Source organism: Pempheris klunzingeri, chromosome 9 (assembly GCF_042242105.1).
Source record: "Pempheris klunzingeri isolate RE-2024b chromosome 9, fPemKlu1.hap1, whole genome shotgun sequence".
Taxonomy (NCBI): domain Eukaryota; kingdom Metazoa; phylum Chordata; class Actinopteri; order Acropomatiformes; family Pempheridae; genus Pempheris; species Pempheris klunzingeri.
Window position 1 is genome coordinate 19,818,501 of NC_092020.1, and position 21,936 is coordinate 19,840,436.

The following is a 21,936-nucleotide window of genomic DNA, read 5'->3' on the forward strand; positions in this document are numbered from 1 at the left end:
TGAAGACCCTTCCAATAAAAAAGAGACTAAAACCCCTCTCCTCAGCAATTTACTAACCCCTGACATATTGTTCTCAATGCATACTTGTGAACTTATGAAACACTAGGTAATTAGCTTTTCCTGCTCTTATGTATTGATTATCTCTGTAAAGTATGCTTGTATATTTAGGATTTATACACTCATCTCATATCTTATATACTCAAACATCTTTTCTTGTAATCTTATTAAAGACACACTTTCAGTGTTTGTCCAATTAAGCATCTTTTAATAAACCTTTAATTAACAAAAAAAGGTCCCGTTGACCATGTAAGACGTTATGAAACTGAATTCAAAATGCTGAACACAAAGAGAGGGGATCTAACAGAACTTCAACACATTTCTTTTGAACATGTGGCATATTTTGTAAACAAAACATTCAATTTGTCCCCACACCTCATAATCATTTTGTCTCTCATTCCCTCAAACTAAATTCATGTCTGAAACAGATCTGATAGGTGAACTCAGTTAGGGCTCCTTTAGAAGAACAGTTGGCCCTAATTGTACTTAAACAACTGAAAACGCAGTAGTGTTGAAGAGATTCATTAATTAAAGGATCTGCTGTTCCTGAGGCGGTCCAGTTCTCTGTGCCCTCAGTCGAAGAGCTCATCAAGGACACTGGCTGAGGTGTGACGTGTGGACGGCTGCAGAGCAATAAAAGCATTAAGAAAATCTTTTAGCTTCCCAGGAACGGAGCCCTCAATCTTTAAATACTTTTCTGTAAAGAAAATATCTGTATTTCAAGCAAAGAAAACCTGTCCAAACTGTATTAATGTACCACTAGATGAAGTGTCCCAACTTCACGTGTCTTGCATCAGAAATAAGCACAAATACTGAATTTTTATATACTCCAGTGGTACACTTGCTACCACAATGTACTACAATAATGAGTTTGTGCTAGGCAGGACAAATATACAATGTCCTTTCAAGGGCATGTATACAATTGTAGTTAATTTCCGCTGGTCTAAAACAGTGGTACTGCAGTATGTTATAAGGTGCGACTTAAACTGGTTACATGCTGTTAATACCCAAATTTCATCAGATTTGTTCATTATAGCCAAACCTTTACAATGATACACAAAAATATGATTTAAAGTGGGCCCATTCATCATGAGTATCGTCTGAGATGTAAATGAGTGTGTAATTTGTGCTGAAATGTTATGACCAACATGTGCCTGATTTCTGTTTACCAATGTGTATGTAGATTCATGTTCAAAGTCACTTTCATAATCCTCAATCTCCTCTCTTTCTGCATTATTGTCCTCAATCAGAGACAGCCTGGGGAGAAAACACAGTCAGTTCTAAGGTTATTATTCTTACCTAATAGTAGACATCACAAAATGAGACAAATGTTCACATTGTCTAAATATTTAACCGTGTGAATTCTTCTAAGATCAGTCTTACAAGGTGAGGTGGGAGTTCAGGTCTTGCTGATCCAAAGCGGGGCTCGTCTGGCTGGAGGAGAGCTGGCGGCGTGGGATGGGCTTCCCCTTCCGCATGTGGGACCTGGTGAACAGCAGCAGGTAAACTTTGGCAGCCATGAGGTCTTTGTCTCATGCTAGCACAAATTTTAGCTGGCTGGTAAAATGTTTAAGGCATGTGGTGAACCTTCCTTCCTTCTTCTTCTCTTCATCTACATATCCACCCACCTACTGTACACAGTGCACATGACTATATATAACTTTATGGCAACAACAGAAAAAATACTGTCAGGACCTTCAGTCAAGTCAAAATGCCTCTGCAGCTGCAGTGTGTGCCCAGAGGAATGAGCTTTTTCCTCTTCTGACCACAGCGGCTTGGTGACTCCAGCACTGACCAGCCTTTTGCCCAGTGACTGCACAAATTGTTCATTTATGACAGAACAGACGGTGTCTGACTTCTGGCTGGGCGACAGACAGAAACTGGCCCTCGGCAATATCCAGCATTTGACAGGTGCCTGGCAGTAATACCTGAACCTCTGAAGCAGAGATGGTAGATACGGCCAACGTGTTGAACGATAAGAACTCAACGTACCCCGAGGAGAACTCATCCTCAGACTCCAGCTCAGTTAATCCGCCGCCAATATCAGACGCTGCGGCTGTGTTTTTTCCAGAGGCCGGCTGCTTGGCTGGCTGTCTCTGGACGGTGGAGGTGAGGGCTGGGGTGTGCAGGCCGCTGTGGATATTGCTGCTGTCCAGCCAGGACCCTGTGGCTGTGCTGGACACTGAAGCTAAAGGAGGCAGAAGCCAATAACAGATGGTTATTAACTATGACACTCTGTTAAATGGACGTGTGTTATAAACTACCTGATCCTGCAAAGTAACACAGGGAAAGGGGTCTATTTTATATTATTATATTTTTTCCGTTACACTTTATTAAATTTTTAAGATAAACAATACACAGTTATATCAATGTACAAACATACATGACATGTTTCTCCTTTTGCTAATAATACCCAATGTTCAAATTTCCAAGTTTACATGTTCAAGATAATTAATAGAGGGACCCCATACTTTTTAAAACTACTCTTATTTTTCATTAACAGAGTGGGTAATGTTTGCTAGGTATGTACATACAGACAGACAAGTCTTAGACATTTATCCATGCTTGGTAGGTATACATAGTGAGGATTTCTTTCAATCCCTTGTCAACAAACAGACCAAATATTCTGTGCATTCAGCTTCTCAGATGTGAGGATTTGTAGTTTCTTTGTTTTATATGATTGTAAATTGAACATTTTCAAGTCTAACTGTTGGTCTGACGTCACGTTGGGCTTGGGGGAACTTGCTGATGATGGACATTTGACACTATATTTGTTTATGATTAATTACATAATCATTTGCTGCAGCCGTAGCCAAGTTGCATTTGTGGGTTTGATAGACTTTCCTTTCACTAAATGAAATGACCAAATGGTAACTATGCTAAATCTGTTTAGGAAGGGAATCACAGATACAACTTTCCCACAAAGTTCCCAAATCATATCATGCAGCACCTTTTCAAGTATTACTGTAAACATGTGCCACATGTCCATCTCACCCTGTGCAGTGGTCCTCCTGCGTTTAGCTACAGGGGTATCATGTGAGGAGATGACACCACCTCTCTGTTCCTGCTCTCTGGGTTTAGAGGAGGAGCGGGCCTCCAAGGAACGCTGATACAGTCTGAAAGAAGGCCAGGAGGGGGCAGTGCGGGGACACTCTGATTTCAGAAACGCAGCCCTGGGAGGGAACGACAGGGTGACAGAGAGATGAGGACAAAGACCCAGACACCTTTGTTTATATTTAGTGGCTCAGGTTTTTCAGGATTCTGTAAATTATGATCAGTCAAATTCAATCCAGTACAATGGTTAATGTGACACACAAGTTGGTGTTAAGGTACGGAGATTCAGTGAAAGAGTGACTGATATCACATGGTTATATTTGAGTTATATTTTGATGTTGATGAGGTTTGTGAGTTTTAGTTTCTCACAGCTGGGCGCGGTCTTGTTGCACCAGCTTGAAACTGAACTCGCTGAGGATCTCCAGGAAGGCCACATTTGGGTGCTGCTTTTCTCCCTCCTGTGATTCCCGAAACGCAAAACGTATACCGTCCCTAAGAGCAAACAACACACACACAATAGCTCTGACATAGAAACCAAATTTGAAACACAGAATCAACAATGTAAAAACACTTGATGTTTAATTTACACCCTTCAAGTGTGGTGATTCATTAACAACTCTGAGATGACTATCAGGTTAAGAGGAAAAATCTCTTATCTCTGTGTGCCACTCACATGTGCAGGGCCACCATTGGTTTGCGGACACGATGGAGATCGATGCCAAAGCTCATGGCGAGTCTCTTGGCCAAGTCTCTAATCTCAACGAGATCCTGCATGCTGTGGTGCTCTGTGAGCATCTCTGAGAACAGCTGAGCCCACACAAACATGACTTCACATAAACATGTTACGCAAAAGGTATGGCACTTGGACAAGCCCTATAGACATGGGCAGACTGCTCCACCTGGTTGCTAAGGTTAGCTAAGAAAATTAACAATATAAATGTTTCTCAGATTTTATGTTTTATATAGTTTTCTTCAACTATTACTTGAAAATGCCCACTTAAGCTATAGAGTTCATGCATGTCGTTGACGAGTGCATCGATTAAAGTCTGTAGTCCATGTTCTTGGGTTCAGCCCTTTACTGAAAACTTTTTTCTTCAAGTATGAAATAAAAATGGAGAAGCCAGGGCTGACCACAATCATTACTGGTCCCAATTAACCACACTAATGAAACTACTTAGACTTAGCAGGTAAATAGTAAAATAGTAAAGTAGTAAAAGTATAGTAAAAACTTAATCCTTTCCAACTATGATTATATTGTATAAATGGCTGTAGCATTTAATATAATTCAGTATTTAATCCAGTATGATAATCATAATTAAATGACAATATTCAAACTACAAATTACTTGTTAAAGGTTTTTTCACGTGTTAATTAAAAGTTCTCAGACAGATATATTCATTGATGTGTAAGTGCACACCTGCTGCAGACTCAAACAGACAGTCTTGGCGCTCTGGATGGGATTCATGAGCTTGCTCTTGCTTACTGTCTCTTTAATGATGTCACCAAAGTCTTTGAAATACTGGAGAAAACCGGAAAAGACTTCAGTTATGAGCATTAGTCTGTTTAATTAACAACACTGTCTAAAATGTCTGAAAGTGTAAAAATAGTCCACTTCCGTCTCATTATCTGTGCTTCTTTTAACCACTGTTCCCTCTGACTACATTTTTACCACAGATTTTCTCACCCTCCTCCACTCTTACACATCCTTTCCATTACTGATTCTTTATAAACAGTTACTGTATTTCTAACCCAATTAATTTCTCCAAGGAATGACAGTCTAACTTAACTATTAATTTGACAATTTCTAAACTCACCAATTTAATTTAACAATTTGTATGTGCCATCAAGTGTGACACACAGCTTGTCTATGAAAAGGAATCGGTGAGCTAATTAAATGTAACTATCGCTCAAAGCCCCCCCTCTCCCTTACTTTGCTATAGTGTTTGAAGACGTCAGTGGCGGCGGAGAGGTCCAGCACCCCGTAGATGACCAGCTTACAGTAGCCAGCCAGCTGGTTGCGCTTCCTCCGGAGAAGCGTTATCTTCATCTCCTCGTCACCCTCGACTAGCAACGAGGGCCGGAGTGGAGGAATGGAAAGGGAGAAGAGAGCATGAGACGGGGCAGTAACAGATCAATAGTTGTTGTGGGAAACATAGACAATAGAGGCAGGGAATAAACTTTGAAAGACTCAAGCAAAACAGAACACGTGAAGAAAGACTGGTGTTTGGCTTGGGAATTGGCAGCACACTGAAATTCAGAAAAAAAAGATCTGTTATAGTAGCTCATAATGAAAAACAAGACATCAAAAGCTACGTCTGCAGGCGTAAATGATGGTAGGGTCCTCTGGGAGAGCTTTGGCACAGTTAAAATTGAGCAGTGTGTTTCCAAAACACCTTCATATCCACAAGGAAACATCCCAATTTGGTAGTTCAAAAAACAGGGATGACATCTGTAACAGCAGTCACTTTGTTTATGCAAACATTTATCAAGAGTAGGTGTTTTTTTTTTTTTCCCATCATTTCTTGTCAAAATACCATTGAGCTCAGCATCTTCAGTGTCAGAGAAGACGTAGTCCAGGAGGAAAGCAGACATCTCAGAGCGCAGAGAGTCAGACGGCAGGTGGACCAGCGTTTGGAGGGCGGGTTCAGAGCGAGCTGAACTCGCACTGTAGAAGAGCAGCAAGTCGCAGAGCAGCTCAAACGCCTGCGGACGGGAGGACACAAACTTTAGAATTTACATTAGTTAAAAAAGATAAATTACAATTAAGATAATGTAACCCTTTATCTTTGCGTTTATCACGTGGTAATAAGGCAACTAGTCTGAAGGATAATAACTTTGACCTGCTCTTTGATGAATGTCAGTAGCTTATTACAAGTTTTTCCTTTCATACGCCCATATTTCTATCATAAAGCCTTGTTCAAACTGATATGGCAGCACTGTTGGATCACACAGGTTCTTACCTGATCTCTCACCTCAGCCTGGTTCAGAGACAGACACGTCTGACAGACTCTGCAGAATGAACGCACCTCCTTCTTCAGACGCTTCAGTTCCACCTGGGACAGATGGTGATGGAGGAACAAAGGGGCAGAGGTAAGGAGATCTCAGATATGATCATAAATGAGTTTATTTCTACATGTGGGAAGGTACAAGATGTAAGCCAGGTTATTGAAATCGTGTGGACGTTTCAACTTGGGATGTGCATTTCAAGCAAAAATACTATTCGATAGTCACTGTGAACTATTCGAAGATAATAATTCCATCTCAAATTCTACCATTTCAAAGCCCCGTAGCGATCTACTGCTCCTGATAGGCGAACTGGCAAACCAGTAAAAACAATATACTCTTTAAAACAAGACGATAGTCGTGTAAACAATTCCATTTTTAAAATAATTTAACGATTATTCGAATATTAGAGGAACTATTATTCAGCAACAATATTTACGTTATTTATCAACCAATTGGGATTTAGGACTTGAAAGTACCACTTAACAACAGGGTCACAGCATGGAGTTATAGACCAGCACCGCCACCTCGGAGCCAATAGGGATTCACCATAACTTCTTTGCTGTTAGTAACCTAACGAGGAACCTGTCAGTTTGAGTATTGGTATTAACACATGAAAAATAACTTAAAGCTAGTTTAGGTACACACTCAAATGGCTGAATGAGTAATAATGATACTCAGTGTTTATGGCCATGTGAGGAAACAAAAACAAAGTGAAAATGGGCTCAAAAGCGATCAAGAGAGTGAAGATCGAATGAGACAGAAAAAGTGGGAAACAGTGGGAAACAAATGTCTGAGTGTCATTGTGTGCCTGGATGCACAGTAACAGATTGCTGTGTTAATGGCCTGCTGCCTGCACAGCTGGTGAACTGCTGAACAACACAGATGACAAAAGCTCCACAAATACACAGGAAGGCCACCAACATGGCTACCACGGGCTGGCTGTGATGTGATAGTCATCGAGAGAGTATTTATCACACAGGTCACGTTATGTTGTGCAGGTAGGCACGAGCCAAGTTAGTGTGTGACAGACTGAGGGAAGGTCAAACTATTTCTAAACAGCCAATAAAGGACAAACTCAGTGCTGGAATAGAAAAATGTGGCAGTTTTATAATGTGAGACGAGCACCTCAGTTGGTGTTGAGTTGACTGCATTCAGTTTAGCCCACATCAAGTGAAAGGCTGCGCACTTTACAGCCGACACCATGAGCTGAAATTAGACAAAAGGAATGTTAAAAACAGCTTTTGTAGAAATTTTGATGCAATATGCAAAAAATGTAATCGAATGTTTTGGTAAAAAATGCCAAAATGCCTCTACTCATCTTTTCCTGGGGTTTGAACCACTTAAAGCTACAGCCTCTATGATTACAACACTCCCCATCAAATATGAAAATGGTTGACTTTATCACGGACCTCCTTGTCAAGCTCTCTGGACTCCATCCTGCTCTTCAGAAGCTCAAGACAGGAGTCAAACAGCTTCCAGCCTGTCGTGTCCTTGGCACTGGACAACACAGACACACACTGGTGTGTAAGAAATAGTCTGTACTGCTGCCATGTGTATCATAAGGACACACACTTACCTGCTCAGGGCTGCAATCCTTTTCAAGGCAGTGGCTGCACTGTATATATCATCGTCATCTGCAGTACCCTGGGTACGCAGAAACACACGGGTGATCTGAGGTTTTATTTGTTTTAAGCATGTTGACTAACAACAACTTAAAAACGACATCCTTACATTAAATATCCCGACAGTTGTGATTTGCCTTTTTCCCCCAAAAGTCTTTGGAAATCCTGTGTTTTAATGGTTTAATTATATTATTAAGTTTAACTGAATACTTAGGCTTGGTTAGTTGGTGAATCTAAGTTGCTGTAGGTGTGATAGGAGTGTGAATGGTTGTTTATCTCTCCCTGTAAGCCCTGGGATTGGCTTCAGCCCCCCTGCGACTATCTAATGATAGGGAGTATAGATAAGGGATGGATGCTTACTTTATACTTCTTGATAACTAATAATAATAATAATAATAATAATAATAAACGGTTCACTGAACTCAAACTAATGCAGCTTAGCAGTCCTACGATAAATCCTACCTTTCTAGACGCTGCAGTTTGTGCTGCTTTTGTTCTAAATTATACAGAGAGTATTTTCTTATTCAGCCAACCCTGACTGATATAAATAGTGTGCATCATTTTATAACATGCCATATTTGCCTGTATGCAAGCTTCACACTCTCCCACCTGCAGCAGGTCACTTAAGTAGGTGCTGAAGCACTCGGTCAGGACGTCCAGCAGCTGGCTGAATGCCAGGTGTGCGCGGGAGGAGAAGGTGTAGCGGTCAGAGCAAAGGGTGCTGGCCAGGTGGGTGCAAGCCTCCAACACAGTGACCTCTGTGTGCTTCGCCACAATAGCACATATCTGAGACAGCAGCAGGTCCAGATGCTGACAAAGACGGTGGGGGGAGTGATGGAGGAGAGATGGAGAGAGAACAGCAGCGGGAAGTAGAACAAGTAAAGTAGAAGAACAATGACTTGAGTGAGTGAGCGGGGGCAGCTGGCATTCACTGTGATGACTGTGTCAACAAGTAATAATGATTGTTGAAGAGGGGGAATCTTAATTAAATAGTCAGGACAGAGCTCATATTTATTAGTGCATGTGAAGCCGGTGAGTGAGACAAGAAGAGGGTGCACTTGTTGCGTTAAAAGTTATGGTAAATGGTCTATGTATAATGTATATTCGCTGTTGTCATGTGTACCCTCTGACACCACAATCGCACCATTTGTGTCTAAATGTCTCTCAAGAGTTCACTTAATCATTTTAGTTCAGTTTATTTATATTACCCCTAATATTTGGCTTAATTGCCATTTTTCATTTATTGTTCCTTTACTTGAAAATGCCAGGTCATTAAATATGAAGCCCTAAATAGGAAATGATGTAATTACTGAAGAGATTTTAAACAGGGTAATCAACCATGCTGGTCACACTCCTACCTTCTCCAGCCGTGGAGCGCTGCTGTACATCTCCAGGTCAAAGTGGAGAGGAGCTTTGAGAAGGATGCTCACCTTCCCTGCATCTGCTGAGTACTGCAGCGAGCAGCGCAGAAAATCAGAGGCACAGCATTAAAAACTTAAAAAAATAAAGAATACTGTATATGTATACTCATGCTATATTGAGAATGAGGGTGCAATTACTACGAGGTAGCAATATATAATGAAGTAATACTAGTAATAAGTGTGATAAAGTATGTTGTGAACCCTGACTGTGTACCTTGGTCAGCAGCTGTGGCAGTAAGGGGATGAAGTGTGTGGTGAGACGTCTCCTGTCTTGTTCCTGGACCTTCTTATCCTTCATGCTCAGGACCTAATTCCACATGAACACATTTTTGTCTTAAAAAAGGTCACTTTCATGCCCAGCACTTGTCACTTATTGTCATACTAATTTAACTTGAAATGGGATGAAGCAAGAGCCTACTGTGATAGCTCAGTTTTGTTCCTATTCAGTGTCATAAAGTTGCATTTTGTAACTTTAAAATTGTCACTTTTTGTATGATAGGTACATTTGAAGTAGAAACATGACATTTCTCTCGCCCCCAAGTGCCACGGCTCCACAAAACAAACTACAGAGAAGAATCATACATTTGTGTGTCTTTGTGTGCGTCACCACCTTCTTGCCGTGAGTTCTCCCAACAGGTGGGGTTGCCTGTGCTGCCTGTCTGATGGCACACATCATCAGCTCTATGAGAACCCCCTCCTCCTCATACGCCAGGCCTGACAACACAGCGGTACAGACAGGTGCAGAACTGAGTGGGTGATGGTTGACACTACACAGTGCAGTGACAGCGAGGGAGCAACACGAGTTCTATAAATTATAATGGTGTTTTAGTGTTAAGCTGAGATTGATTCATTGACGCAGATAAGACTGCTTGAGACCATCTTGTTCCTCACCAGCGTCCTGTAGGAGGAGTGTCGTCATAGTCTCCCAGTCTCTCAGCTCAGATCCTGCCACACTCCACAGACTGTCCAGCAGGTACGCCCCATGCTCATGAAACTGTCAGAGTTAATTAATTGCTGTAGAATACTACTTCCAAGTCATGTACTGCATAATTAAAAAAGCTCCTGTGTACAGAATTTAAGATGTAATGTGCATTAACCCAGCAACTTAAACTTGAGTTGTAAAAATGAGGACATGTGACTCAATTTGGCCTCGCCAGCTGTTTGACACACATCTTACCTGAAAGACTTGAATTGAAACTTGAATGCAAGAAGCTGAGGTGACTTGGTGCCCCCAAAATAGTGAAAAATGCAATATTGTTCTTAGTTTTGTCTTTTGGAGCTCTGCCACACTGCCATGAATAATAAATCACATAACTCGGATAAATTAAACTTCTCCCTATCCTAATGCACACTTTAAAGTTGTAGTAGCTGCTGGCACCAGAATAAAATGCAGAAAACTCTAAATTCAGATGAGAGAAATTAGCCCCCAAAAATATTTAGTCCATCATAGTTTCTCTCCAGCACGTCGCCTGTGTTCCTCCCTGCAACAGTGAAAATTATTCAGACTATTTTTTTTTATGTGCTACTTCCTACTTTTAGTTAAATATTTAAAATAATCATTAATAGATTTTCATTTGTCTAATGCATAAATTATTTGAAATAACTTTTTAAAATTCTTTATGCCCTTCACACTGCTCTAAACGAGGGGAAGGCCACCCACTGTGTGAGGAACTTGATAAAAATGTCTTTGTAATGATGCAATGATCTTAACTGCTGTTTGACATTAGTGTAACACACCTGCAGTTCATGCACAGACAGGACACTGCTTCATAATTCTCAAGTACCATCTAATTTTTGAAATTGAGCTTGAGCTTTATTAGTCAAGTTAACTATAAGACAACATGTCTGTGTACATTCAGTTAATGATGATTTGACGTTGTGGCATTGGATTTACTTACTTTACTTTTGTTTCCATCATGACTCGAGCCTGTATGTCCACCACTTGGTCTGAATAAATCTTGGTATCCAACTGAAGAGTCTGACGCTACTATGAATCTTTAATCTCCTGACATTTAAAATTAAAGTCATGCATCTGGGTCACTGGTACAGCTGTGTGCATTCAGCACCGCTATCATCACGGACAGTGCTCTACATTACATTGTAAAAATGTTAATACACTAAAAATATTACGTTGTTTCAACATAAATATGAGTGATCATTGCTTTAACATTTCAATTCAACTAAATTAGCATAAGCGTTGATGGACCAAAAATAATAAAATAATCAACAGTCAAATTCTCTTTGGGCAAAAAGAATAGGAAATCAACTTTGGAACTGAATATTTAGCTTTGTTTGTTACATTGTCTGCGCCTCTTCTAATACTACCCCAAATGATTATTGATGTTGACTGAAATTATAAAAGAAGTAAAGGAAGTTATATTGGAATAGATGAGACAAACACTACCTCACTCTGGATGTAGAAGGAGATGAGGATTTGAAAGAAGGCTGCGTTGGAACTTTTATCATTCTCCTGGATGTCACTGGCAATCACAACTTTCAGCCTGACACACAAACACACCCGCAAAAAAACATCATTATCACATTATTTTGACCATAAATTAGAAAATGAAGAATTACAGATAATGGCATGAAGAGGTTGCTTGCTGATTTCAATAAAATGCTCCATTATATAGGAAAGTGTACATAGGCTTAAACTGCTTGTTTAAGTGAGAACAGTTGTCCAATCCAAACTTTGGTGTGTATTATGATGTACAGTAGTCCCTCGCTATAACACCTTTCGCGGCCTCGCTGTTTCGCGGATTTTTTTAGTGCAATTTTGCATGCTTTTTTTTTTTACAGTGTATGAACGCGCATTGTGTTCTGCGTCCTGATTGGCTAAGGGACTGTAGATCAACGTCAATCAATCTCCTCCGTGCCGTGTCTCTGTACTGTACAGAATGTGTTCGGCTTGCCAAATTTACATAAATGTTCAATCGCTAGCAGTGTGACTTTTAAGTGCTGCCTGTTTGCAAGACAAACAAACAAGTCAAACAAGAGATAAATGTGAGAAAATGTTAATGCCTGTCTGAGAAAAGTGTATAAACTGTATGGTGAGGGTTTTTACAGCCTTAAAATATATATAATAATTGTAAAAAATAAAGCTGACTACTTCGCAGATTTCGCCTATAACGGGTTATTTTTAGAACGTAACCCCCGCAATAAACGAGGGACCACTGTACTGCATTACAAAAGATTGAATTAGTTTTTTGATAGTTTTCATTTCATTTTTCATTTGATAGTTTTTATTTCTGGTGAAATGTCTTTGATGAAGAAATCATAAAAGTAGAAATAGAAAAATATGTTTGTAGACACACAGAATAACGAGCACATATGGAGCTGCACCTTAATGTTTCGACTCAAACAATGATTAGTCTGACAGCATGTGGAGGGGAAGGATGAAAACATACTTATTGAAGAGGAAGGTGCCGGCTGCAGACGCCAGGCCTCTGTGTGCTGCATATACCAGAGGATAAATGTGGCCACACTCTTCTTCATTCAGGCCCTCCTCTGTCCTCCTGCATAAGTACACACATTAAAACAGTTACAAGTCAATACAATTAGTTACATTAAACACACAAGGTAAAAAAACAGTTGCTATAAAGTATTATATTTAGTCTTGTCAAATGATTTGATTTTTTGCAGACTCTTAAGGCATTTTATACTTTTTCATAAAATCAAACAGACATTTCATACTAATCAGTTGGAATCCTTGAATATGAATACTACATTGTCATCTCTCATGTTCATCAATCCTCAAAACATCCAACAGACAAGTGAGTCAGTGGTGCGAGATGCTGGCCAGTGTGAGAGATCACGACTCACTCTGAATCATTAGCGTTTTATCACACTTGTGAGTCACCATTACACTTTTATTGTTGAGAAAATGGACTTGGAATTATTTGTGGGCAACCTTGATTTGCAGTATTCGGGTACTTTTACCTTGTATTTCAAGTGAGAATTCTGTTTGGCTGAGTGCGCATCACTTTTACAGATTAAAAAATGTTTTACTTTGGGGTGCTGAACAGTTTGTTATTCAGAGAGTTGACGCATAAGCATCTGACCTTTAAATCATCACTGCCCACATGAAGAAATATGGAAAAAAGACCGAAGACTATCTACTTACAATAAGAGGGTAACACTATTACCGATGCTCTAAGCTGCATGTGAATTGAACTTTTCTGCAAATAATATCTCGTATGTTTTGATTTACTAAAATGAAATTCCTGTGCTGTATGTTGCAGATAGTGGCACAGAGAAACCACCAGAGACAGAGAAATCCCTCACTGTTGGATCAGCAGCAACAGATTGACCACTTCCACTGCCACGTCTGGGTCTTTGTCCAGCACCATGCTGAGCATCCTCTCCTAAACAGACACACACACACACTCACTCACTCAGATATGTAGTGGCACACACAGACAAATGCACAATCATGCCAGCAGACAAACAGGCATAAAAGACACACGCACATATATGCATAAATGTACCCACACCCGCAGACATACATGCACACACACACAAACCCACTGATTAGGCGCTAAGCCATGGCATGAAAACCATTTATCTGCTGCAGCACATGTGGCTTAGGAGGGCTTTTATGTGTTTGAGAAGAGCTTATTAACCATCAGTAATTGGCAGCAATTAACGCACCCAGACACACGCCCAGACAAAGGAAGAGACCATAACAACAAACAGGAACGGTGAAAAAAAGGGGGAAAAAATAAGGGGTGGGCGCATAAAATGCTGTGAAGGCAACAAAACAGAAACAATACAATAAGATGAAACAATAGATTAAAGAGAGATGTTGAGGCAGACAGACAGAAAGACAGACGGGAGGAAAAAAGGAGGGAGAGAAGAGGCATTAAATGAGGTGTGAGTCCAATCCAGAGGGATGCCTCACTTTAAATCTGCTGGTGAAAAGCTCCAGGCGGCCAATGAATTCGTTCTCCTGGTACAGACCCTGCAGGGCACGCACACACTGCAGACGCACTGGACTTTGCTGAGGGAAAGAAGAAGAAAGTACAGTAACTCTATACACTCTAAGCTGCATGCAGACTGATGCCAAAGTCTGTTTATAGTGGACATTTCTCCTTGTGTGTGTATGTGAAGGATTCCTGTGTCTGTCTGATGATATTACTGCTTGCTCATGTGGGGATTTTTGAATTCTTAATTTTGATTCTTAAATCGTTGAGTCTCTCTAAATTAAAGAGCTTGATCTAGACCTACTTGTTATGATAAATAAAAATATTGATTAAATGATTGATATTCTACTATTGTGTCCGATGTGGGAGGCTGTCAAAGACAATGTAACATGAATATAAAATAAAAATGGTACTACATTTGGAAAATCCAATTCCCTAAACACTGTAGTTTTTGTCATTGCCATCTCCACTGCTGGCCTGCAGACAGACAGCTGCTCCCCCCTGTGCCAGACGGTGTTGCCAGCGGTGAGTGGTTACATTACATGACAGTAACACTCTAGCGTCCATCATCTAGCCCTACATATAGGTTTACCTTGTCATATAGAGTCCACCCCAGGTATTTAAGACACCCATCATTCAGGAAGTCTTCAGGGTCTGTTTTCAACCACCGGCCCAACTCCTCAATGCAAGCTGCCCGGATATCAAGCAGCAGGTCTCGGTAACGGTGCACGAACACACCGCGGAACGTGCCGTTCATCATGGAAGACACCTCCTCTCTGTTCTCCCGCAGCTACAACACATACATGTGAGAGACGTGCATATAAACACGCACAGCAAAGACTGAACAAATCAGTGGTCCAGTCACCCGGGGCCCTGTCCATGTGTTTAACCCCTTTCATGTGGTTCAGCTGGGGCAATCATCTTTTATTGCTATAGGACCACTGGGCAACCAATCCTCGCAGCTAAAAATGTTCCTCATATCCAACGTTTTTCAGGTTTTATCGTGATTAAGGATTAAATGTCACCATTTGTTCATCAGTATATATAATGCTGGTAATCCATATCCATGAGTGAGGGCAGGAGTGATATTACATGGCTGACTTACATGGAAAAATATATATATATATTTATTTCAGTTTCATTACTCTGATTACTTTGAAAACACCAGCCTTTGACATTGTTCACCGTATCCTTTCTGATTAAAAAAGCATAACGTGGATGTACTGCTTTGTCTGCACCCAGGCCAGTATTTATGTGCGTCACCTCATTGATGGTGGCCTGCAGCTCCTCCACTCTGTCGGAGGCTCTGTCATGCGCCCTCTTGCTGTTCTCCATGTCGTAACGCCGCTGGGTGGTCTGCAGCTGAACAGACACCATCACAGCTACTTCCACCAGGCCAGTCATCAACTTCATGGCTGAGAAACACATACAGATTGACAAGGCTAAAGAGTACTGACAGAACTGCATGTAACCAAGAGTCGATCTGAGGAAGAAAGACAGGTGAGATTTCCCACATTGTTGGAAAAAAAAAAAAAAAGAAAGAAAATGAAATAAATGAATACTTCAAAAAACAAGCAACCCCCCACCCCTTACATCCATGCTGCCATTGTTCACTAAAACATGTTATTCATTTTTATTCAGCTATAAGCTATTAAATTTTACTTTGTGATATGGTTGAATGGAGGGAAGCAGGGAAGGTAGTCTAGCAGATGAATTAGGTTCCTATGTACCAACACGGCATTTTTATTGTAACCCATTTTTTAGAACCCTAACGGTGTCTAGTTAAGAATTTTTCATGTCGCCAAGGTCAACCAATGGCCTGCGGGGCTCGTTTGCTGGCCATTTTCAATTGATGTCCATGTGTGGGAGTGTATGTGTGTGTGGTCACAGAACGCATTGTAACATCGACAGCATGCTTGCAGCATAAAGAAATCTATTTCAGCGTGTCTGAAGAGTTGGAGTAGGAATGCCATCTTTTTCTGCAAGAGGTACTTGCTGAAATGCTTGGCCTTGGTGGAGGTCTTAGCTCCAAGTCTCGCCATTGTAAACGTTCACAATATAATATCAATGGTAGGCTCCAAGGTATATGGGATATTAGTCTATTCATTTCACTTACACACCCGTATATGCACTCAAAGCATTCATGCTCAACGATACAGCTCATACAGGACAGGAGTGTTTTTGTTATGTTTCTACCATGTTCTTACTTATTCCTTTACTTGCCTGGGAACTGCTGTGAGGAAGCCCCTAAAGGTAAAATAACATTTAGTTAAGCCACCTAAACGATAATAGAATACTTTTATTCAGCACATATTTTTTACTCTTTTTCCATGTTTCAGTTTTTATTCTACCTAATTAAAGGTATTTGAACATGAAATGGTAAAGTGGATTTGGTAAGGTGCTAAAAGAAAAATAAGTTTGTAGTCATTGTGACCACTCCTCTGTGAAGTTAAATTAAATCAAATTAAATTAATCAAATTAAAATTTTGAGGTTCTGGCTGTTAGTGGGACAAAAAGACATTTGAAACTATCACCCTGGGCTCTGGGAAATTGTGCCATTTTTCTTATATTCTTAGAAGACAAACAGAAAAACAACCGACAGCCCTACTATGACAAAAAACAAGCAAAACAACACGAAGTATGTGTGTGTATTGATCACTTAGACCACAAAGGCTCATGTGGCTGAAACATTGGAAAATGAAAACGCATATTGGTCAACCTCTTCAGGAGCAAGATGCTCAAGACTGACTCATCCCCCACATCCAGCCATCCAGTGGGTGAACTATAGAGTGGCCTTTTACTTGCAGGCAGCTGAGCCGATCTTCTGGAGGCCTAAACCTTAAGACGAGGGTCAGGGGTGGGAGAAAAAAGAGGAGGGGGGGGTTTGGAGCCTGTCTGGTCTTGTGGACCAATCCTGCTACACTACAGGTTTTGAAAGAAAACAATGAGAAACAACAAAAGCAAGCTATACATGAGAAGTACCTTCTGAAAACCAAAAGATCTTCTCCCGCAACTAAGACAGATGTCAGCTGAAAGGAGGCAGTGCTCTGCCTCCAAGTAAAGGGGGACAAAAAACCTCATGGGCATGAAGTGTAGGTTTTCACCCCATAAAAAAAAAACAACATGCAATTACTAGCATGTAAAAGTGATAAGCACCTGTCAAAAAATGTATCCTCAATAATATAATCAAAGTTCCCTTGTGAAATCAGTTTTAAATGTGTGTATGCTGTTCTATTTTATGCATCTGTGTTGTACTAATGTGCGTACCTAGCAGGGTACTGGTGTGTCTGAAGGCTCGGACCTGGGAGTCAGACAGGCCGGTGAGCAGGGCCAGCAGAGAAGGAAAGAGGTACTCATCATAAATGAGGCTGTTCCGACAGGAGCGCACTAGAACCTGAGCAAACTCGGACAGACCGGCTTTGAAACGCTTCAGCTGGGGGCCTGGGGTGCACAGAGGGTAATTCACTGAATCCTGGAGGACGATGGGAAACAAAAGAAATGGAGGAAACATCTCACACTGAGCTTAGTGTGGTTATTTGAGGCAGAAGCTCGTGGTTCGCTTTAGTAATGACAATTACATCAGAGGAAAAACAAAGTAATTAACTCATTAATGTGTCCATTTATCAGCATTAGATGTTAATTAGTGTGTTCCATCATGCTGTACTCCATCCCTCAGATCATAATCTCATGGGATATGGAGGTTGTTTGACTTTCTCAGCAAATTCCACCATAATTATTAGAAGCGAAAAGGATGACAAAAACCAAGACTAATAAAACTAATCTTTATTTTAGGATTAATTTGAACAAATACATACTATTTTCTCACCTCATTGAACTCTTTGGTTAGTTTGCTGATAATCTCAGCATTCTGCATGCTGTCAAACATCTCTCTGCTAACCACACCTGGACAAAAGAATCAAACGTTAACACAATGTTCCATGTTGGGAATTATAATGAGATTGAAATATGATACTGTGATAATTCAATAATGCTGGATCATATCAAAAATATGATTACATGGTATGATCTCCTTTCATTTTCATTCCACTCTCCTAAGATATTGAGTGTGCTGTCAATAGACAGGATTAACACAGCACCTACACATTGCATCGTTACCATACTGATCAATAGTTGACTGCTGATCATCGCCTGAGCTGAAATTGGAAAGATAATCTCTTGAACTCGACCCCCAACCTTCTTGACCTCTGACCTTTGCATCCACAGGACTGAACAATGAAGTTGATGAGCACCAGCAGCCCCTCCTCTCGGCTTCGCTTGTAGCTGTCCAGCCACTCGTCCACCACCGTCTGAAGATTGACAGGGAGATAGCGGCCAATGAGAGAGCTGGGCTCAGATCAAAGCACAGACAACAATGTAACATTAGAATAACATTATGGATTTCAGCTCTAACCGGTTTTACTACCACTAACCTTTTGTGGGTCTCTACGCAGCAACTTTCTCCCCCACTTATATTTTCGGCCCATTTAAAATTCCAGTTTTATTCACCATCTACTTTGCATAATCATTTCTGGCAACCGCGGAACCATTACACATAAAAGACACTACTTTAGAACATCTGTTGTGTTGAAAAAAAACCCCAAAAAACAGTGTAACATATGTAAAGTGTGATGAATTGGAAATGTAGCAGTAGAAGCATGGAGTAAAATTTAGCCAAGAACTGAGAAACCTTTGCATAGCATAGAAATAAATATTGTGTACTGCAGTTATCGAGATGTGCCGAATGTGCTGTATAAAAGTGGGCCTTCACCCAGAATCACCATTTGCATTGTGCTGCTGCCCTATACTGTAGTGGCAGACTCTTTATTGCGGCGCATCACACTTTTTTGTCTTGCTATTGTTATGCAGCCCTTCTTTTCTAGTCTTTACCCAGAAAGGACCAGGCACAGCACACAATGGTTGGGATGGACGCATGCTGTCAATCATTGACTACACAACCCAGGAAAAACACTTTTTCCTCTTCGTGTATCAAAGGCAATTCTGTAGGGTCACATCAGTCAGCCACTGACAGCAAATGATAATCTCTCTCTTTGTCGGCTCATAGACCCTTGTTTCTCTTCTCATTACACATGCCTCCTTCAGCACCTCCCTCCCTTCATGCGTTTTATCTCTACACCCCCTTCCCCCTTTAGCTGACGGTTTGCTCACCACCATGGCACTCTTTCCGGAGCGGACAGCATCATAGATATTCTCTGCACTGATGCCCTGGATCCCCTCATTCACTCTTGTCACAGGTCTAGGAGAGGCCTGCTTGGAAGTCCCCCATAAGTGCCTCTGCTGCTGCAGGGAGTGGTCTGGAGGGGTCGGGATGAGGCTGGACGTCACCCTTGATGCAGCTTTATGTCTGGGTCTCTTGGGTGGCTTAAGATGAAAGAGAGATGGGAGGGCAGCTAAACAGGGGCCTTAAAGTGAACTGATGTTGTCAATCAAATTAGTGGCAGTCAAGGCAAGATAAGGTGTACGCTTGAATCAAATATCTACCACAGTGCTGCAGATATTATGACTCTGGTTAAGCCTTTTTTAATCTTTTATAAGAATTGAGTGATGACTGAGGCAACATGATTCGCTACCTTAAGAAATACAAACGTACACAAGGTCATAGCCCTGATCTACCGCATAGGGAATAATATAAAATAGTATCTAAGCAACTATTCTGAGAGAGAATAAAATAGTTTACCTGAGGTCCACGCGCTGCTTGTTTTTTCCGCTTTGTGGCTTCCATCACGGGCTCATAGTCACTGCCAGAATCAGAGAAGTCATCCAACTCAAGACTAATAGACACACAAGAAAACTGAAGTAAGACAAACTGTAAAACACAAATAACTAATTATTTCTGAGGCCAACAAGACTACAAAGCCTGGCTGGTACCATGATAAAAATGTTGATGATTTGAGCACAAGAGTAACTAATTAGTACCCAACTGGTAAATGCACATATGCTTCTAAAGGAGTGCAAATACACAGTGCAGAATGTGGGGTAATTATGAACCATCTCAATGAGCCACTTGGGTTTAATGGAATTTTATTTTGAACTCAGACGGAGCTATGCGAATGTAAAATAGAGCACAGTGCTATATTTAACTCTTTTTTTTTTATTTTAGAGGACAACACATTATTTCTATAAACAGCCGAAAATGACAGGCTCCACACCCACAAATGATCAAGCTAGATTAGCTAACCTTAGGTTTGGATAACTTTACCTGTCCAAAATCGAGTCTCCAGATGCCATTCTCGGTCAAAGTGGATTTGTAAGATGGTTTTAAACTGCGGCTCGACTTTAAGGACACTTTTTCAGTGTTGAGACCTGCTGAGTGGGAGAATAGAATAGAATAATAAAAATTAGCTGCACAACCAAAACTAGCTAACAGTTAGCCCCTTTGATAGCTAAAACATAGCATAGCTACGAACGAACCAAACTTTAGCATTTAAAACACTAGTCAGGTACCTGCTACTGCGATAATTAATCAATAACCAATGTTAGCAAAATAATTAAATCATTTTCACACGTGATAATGCGACTATTGATGACTATTTTTCCTTTCTTAAAACGCTTATCGTGATTTTTTTTTTCTCTCTTCCCGGTCGAACAATAGTCAAGTACGCGCCTAACTGTGCAATGTGATTCTGGATGCTGATTGGCCAGCGCCTCCTCAGACCACAACGTGATTGGTCCTTCCAGATGATCGCTCGATGACCATTGGTCGCTTTTCTGCTTTGTAGGCAGCAACAGGTAGCCGATTAAACAGTAGAATCACAGCTAATTCATTCAAGGGATAGAGTTTAGGTTATGAATTTAACTATTGCTGAACATATTAATATAACAATACACCTATAAAATATCTGCAGTTAATCTACTTTACCCTCATTATGGAAATGCCTTCTATATATTTCTATATTTACTGTCATGCATTGGTTTGTGTAATCTTCCGGTCTGTCTACTCTGTGTCTGTCTGTCCAGTTTTTAGGACCCTGAGGTGGTTGGCTCAGCTGCTGCCCGCCCCATCACAGCAGGATCCTCACCCCTCTCTCCCCTGTTGGTCCCCCTCTACATGGTCCATTGTTCTGTGTTTGATGGACTATGACCAGGGTCAAGTCAGCTGAGGTGAAACACACAACTTCTGGTTCAGACCTTCAAAATAAAACTCTTACTGTGATTTTAACGACGCAAACCACAATTGGGCTTAAAGACAGACCTTCAGTTGTAGCTTATATTGTGCTCAGCAGTGTCAAACTGCCTTATAAAGCAGAGATCCTGTCAGTCCAGCTCATATATTGTTCTTCCTATAATATCCTGTTTCTGAAACATTTGATTAACTGGCTCCAATTTCTGTCACTATGGTGTCACTTTACTACAAATGTAAAGTTTTACAAACCTTTCCTGCAGAAGCAATGATGGAGGAAAAATCCATGTTTGCAATTGCTGTGCATAGGTCAACAGAGGTTATCCAATGGAGCTCCTTGACCATATTCAAAACCAGTATGGCTGCCATGTCTGAACTAAAAACAGCTTATACTCTTCAGGCCCTTCTTGTCCATCTCCATGTGCCATCTGCTCTCAAACTTATCCAAAGCAGCTCACCTTGAGTACAAAAAGCAATTACAAAGGGCTGCTGGTGAATAATGGATTACAATTAACCTTATTTTAACAACTGCAGCAGACCAACATTTCTTTTACTAAAATACAAAGCTTATTGAGTATGATTTTGGAACAAATGTTCTTTTATCAAAAAATTGCAAGTCTTAGTTTTTTAGTTTTGTAATTTTTAATTCTCTTATTCAATTCCAGTAGAACATCATGCAGAACATCTTGTTACCAAGTTTACCATTCTTACCGTTT

The 21,936-nt window shown here is 40.7% G+C and overlaps 1 protein-coding gene across 1 annotated transcript; it reads right to left on the reverse strand.

Annotated features, from left to right (window-relative positions):
* Nucleotides 1-629: 629 nt before the first annotated feature.
* LOC139207423 (cohesin subunit SA-1-like) lies at nucleotides 630-20,328 on the reverse strand. Its single transcript, XM_070837141.1, has 31 exons — nucleotides 20,300-20,328; nucleotides 19,778-19,871; nucleotides 19,249-19,461; nucleotides 18,293-18,389; nucleotides 17,909-17,985; nucleotides 17,350-17,554; nucleotides 15,346-15,497; nucleotides 14,675-14,872; nucleotides 14,061-14,159; nucleotides 13,445-13,524; nucleotides 12,568-12,675; nucleotides 11,565-11,661; nucleotides 10,052-10,154; nucleotides 9,771-9,874; nucleotides 9,375-9,467; nucleotides 9,098-9,190; nucleotides 8,349-8,549; nucleotides 7,694-7,761; nucleotides 7,527-7,614; nucleotides 7,243-7,323; nucleotides 6,072-6,164; nucleotides 5,646-5,814; nucleotides 5,042-5,175; nucleotides 4,529-4,630; nucleotides 3,785-3,918; nucleotides 3,481-3,603; nucleotides 3,052-3,230; nucleotides 2,050-2,245; nucleotides 1,441-1,542; nucleotides 1,227-1,314; nucleotides 630-680 (listed from the first exon to the last, which is right to left on the reverse strand). Exons 1-31 carry the CDS (start codon nucleotides 20,326-20,328, stop codon nucleotides 630-632), a joined length of 3,651 nt encoding a protein of 1,216 aa, XP_070693242.1.
* Nucleotides 20,329-21,936: the final 1,608 nt, after the last annotated feature.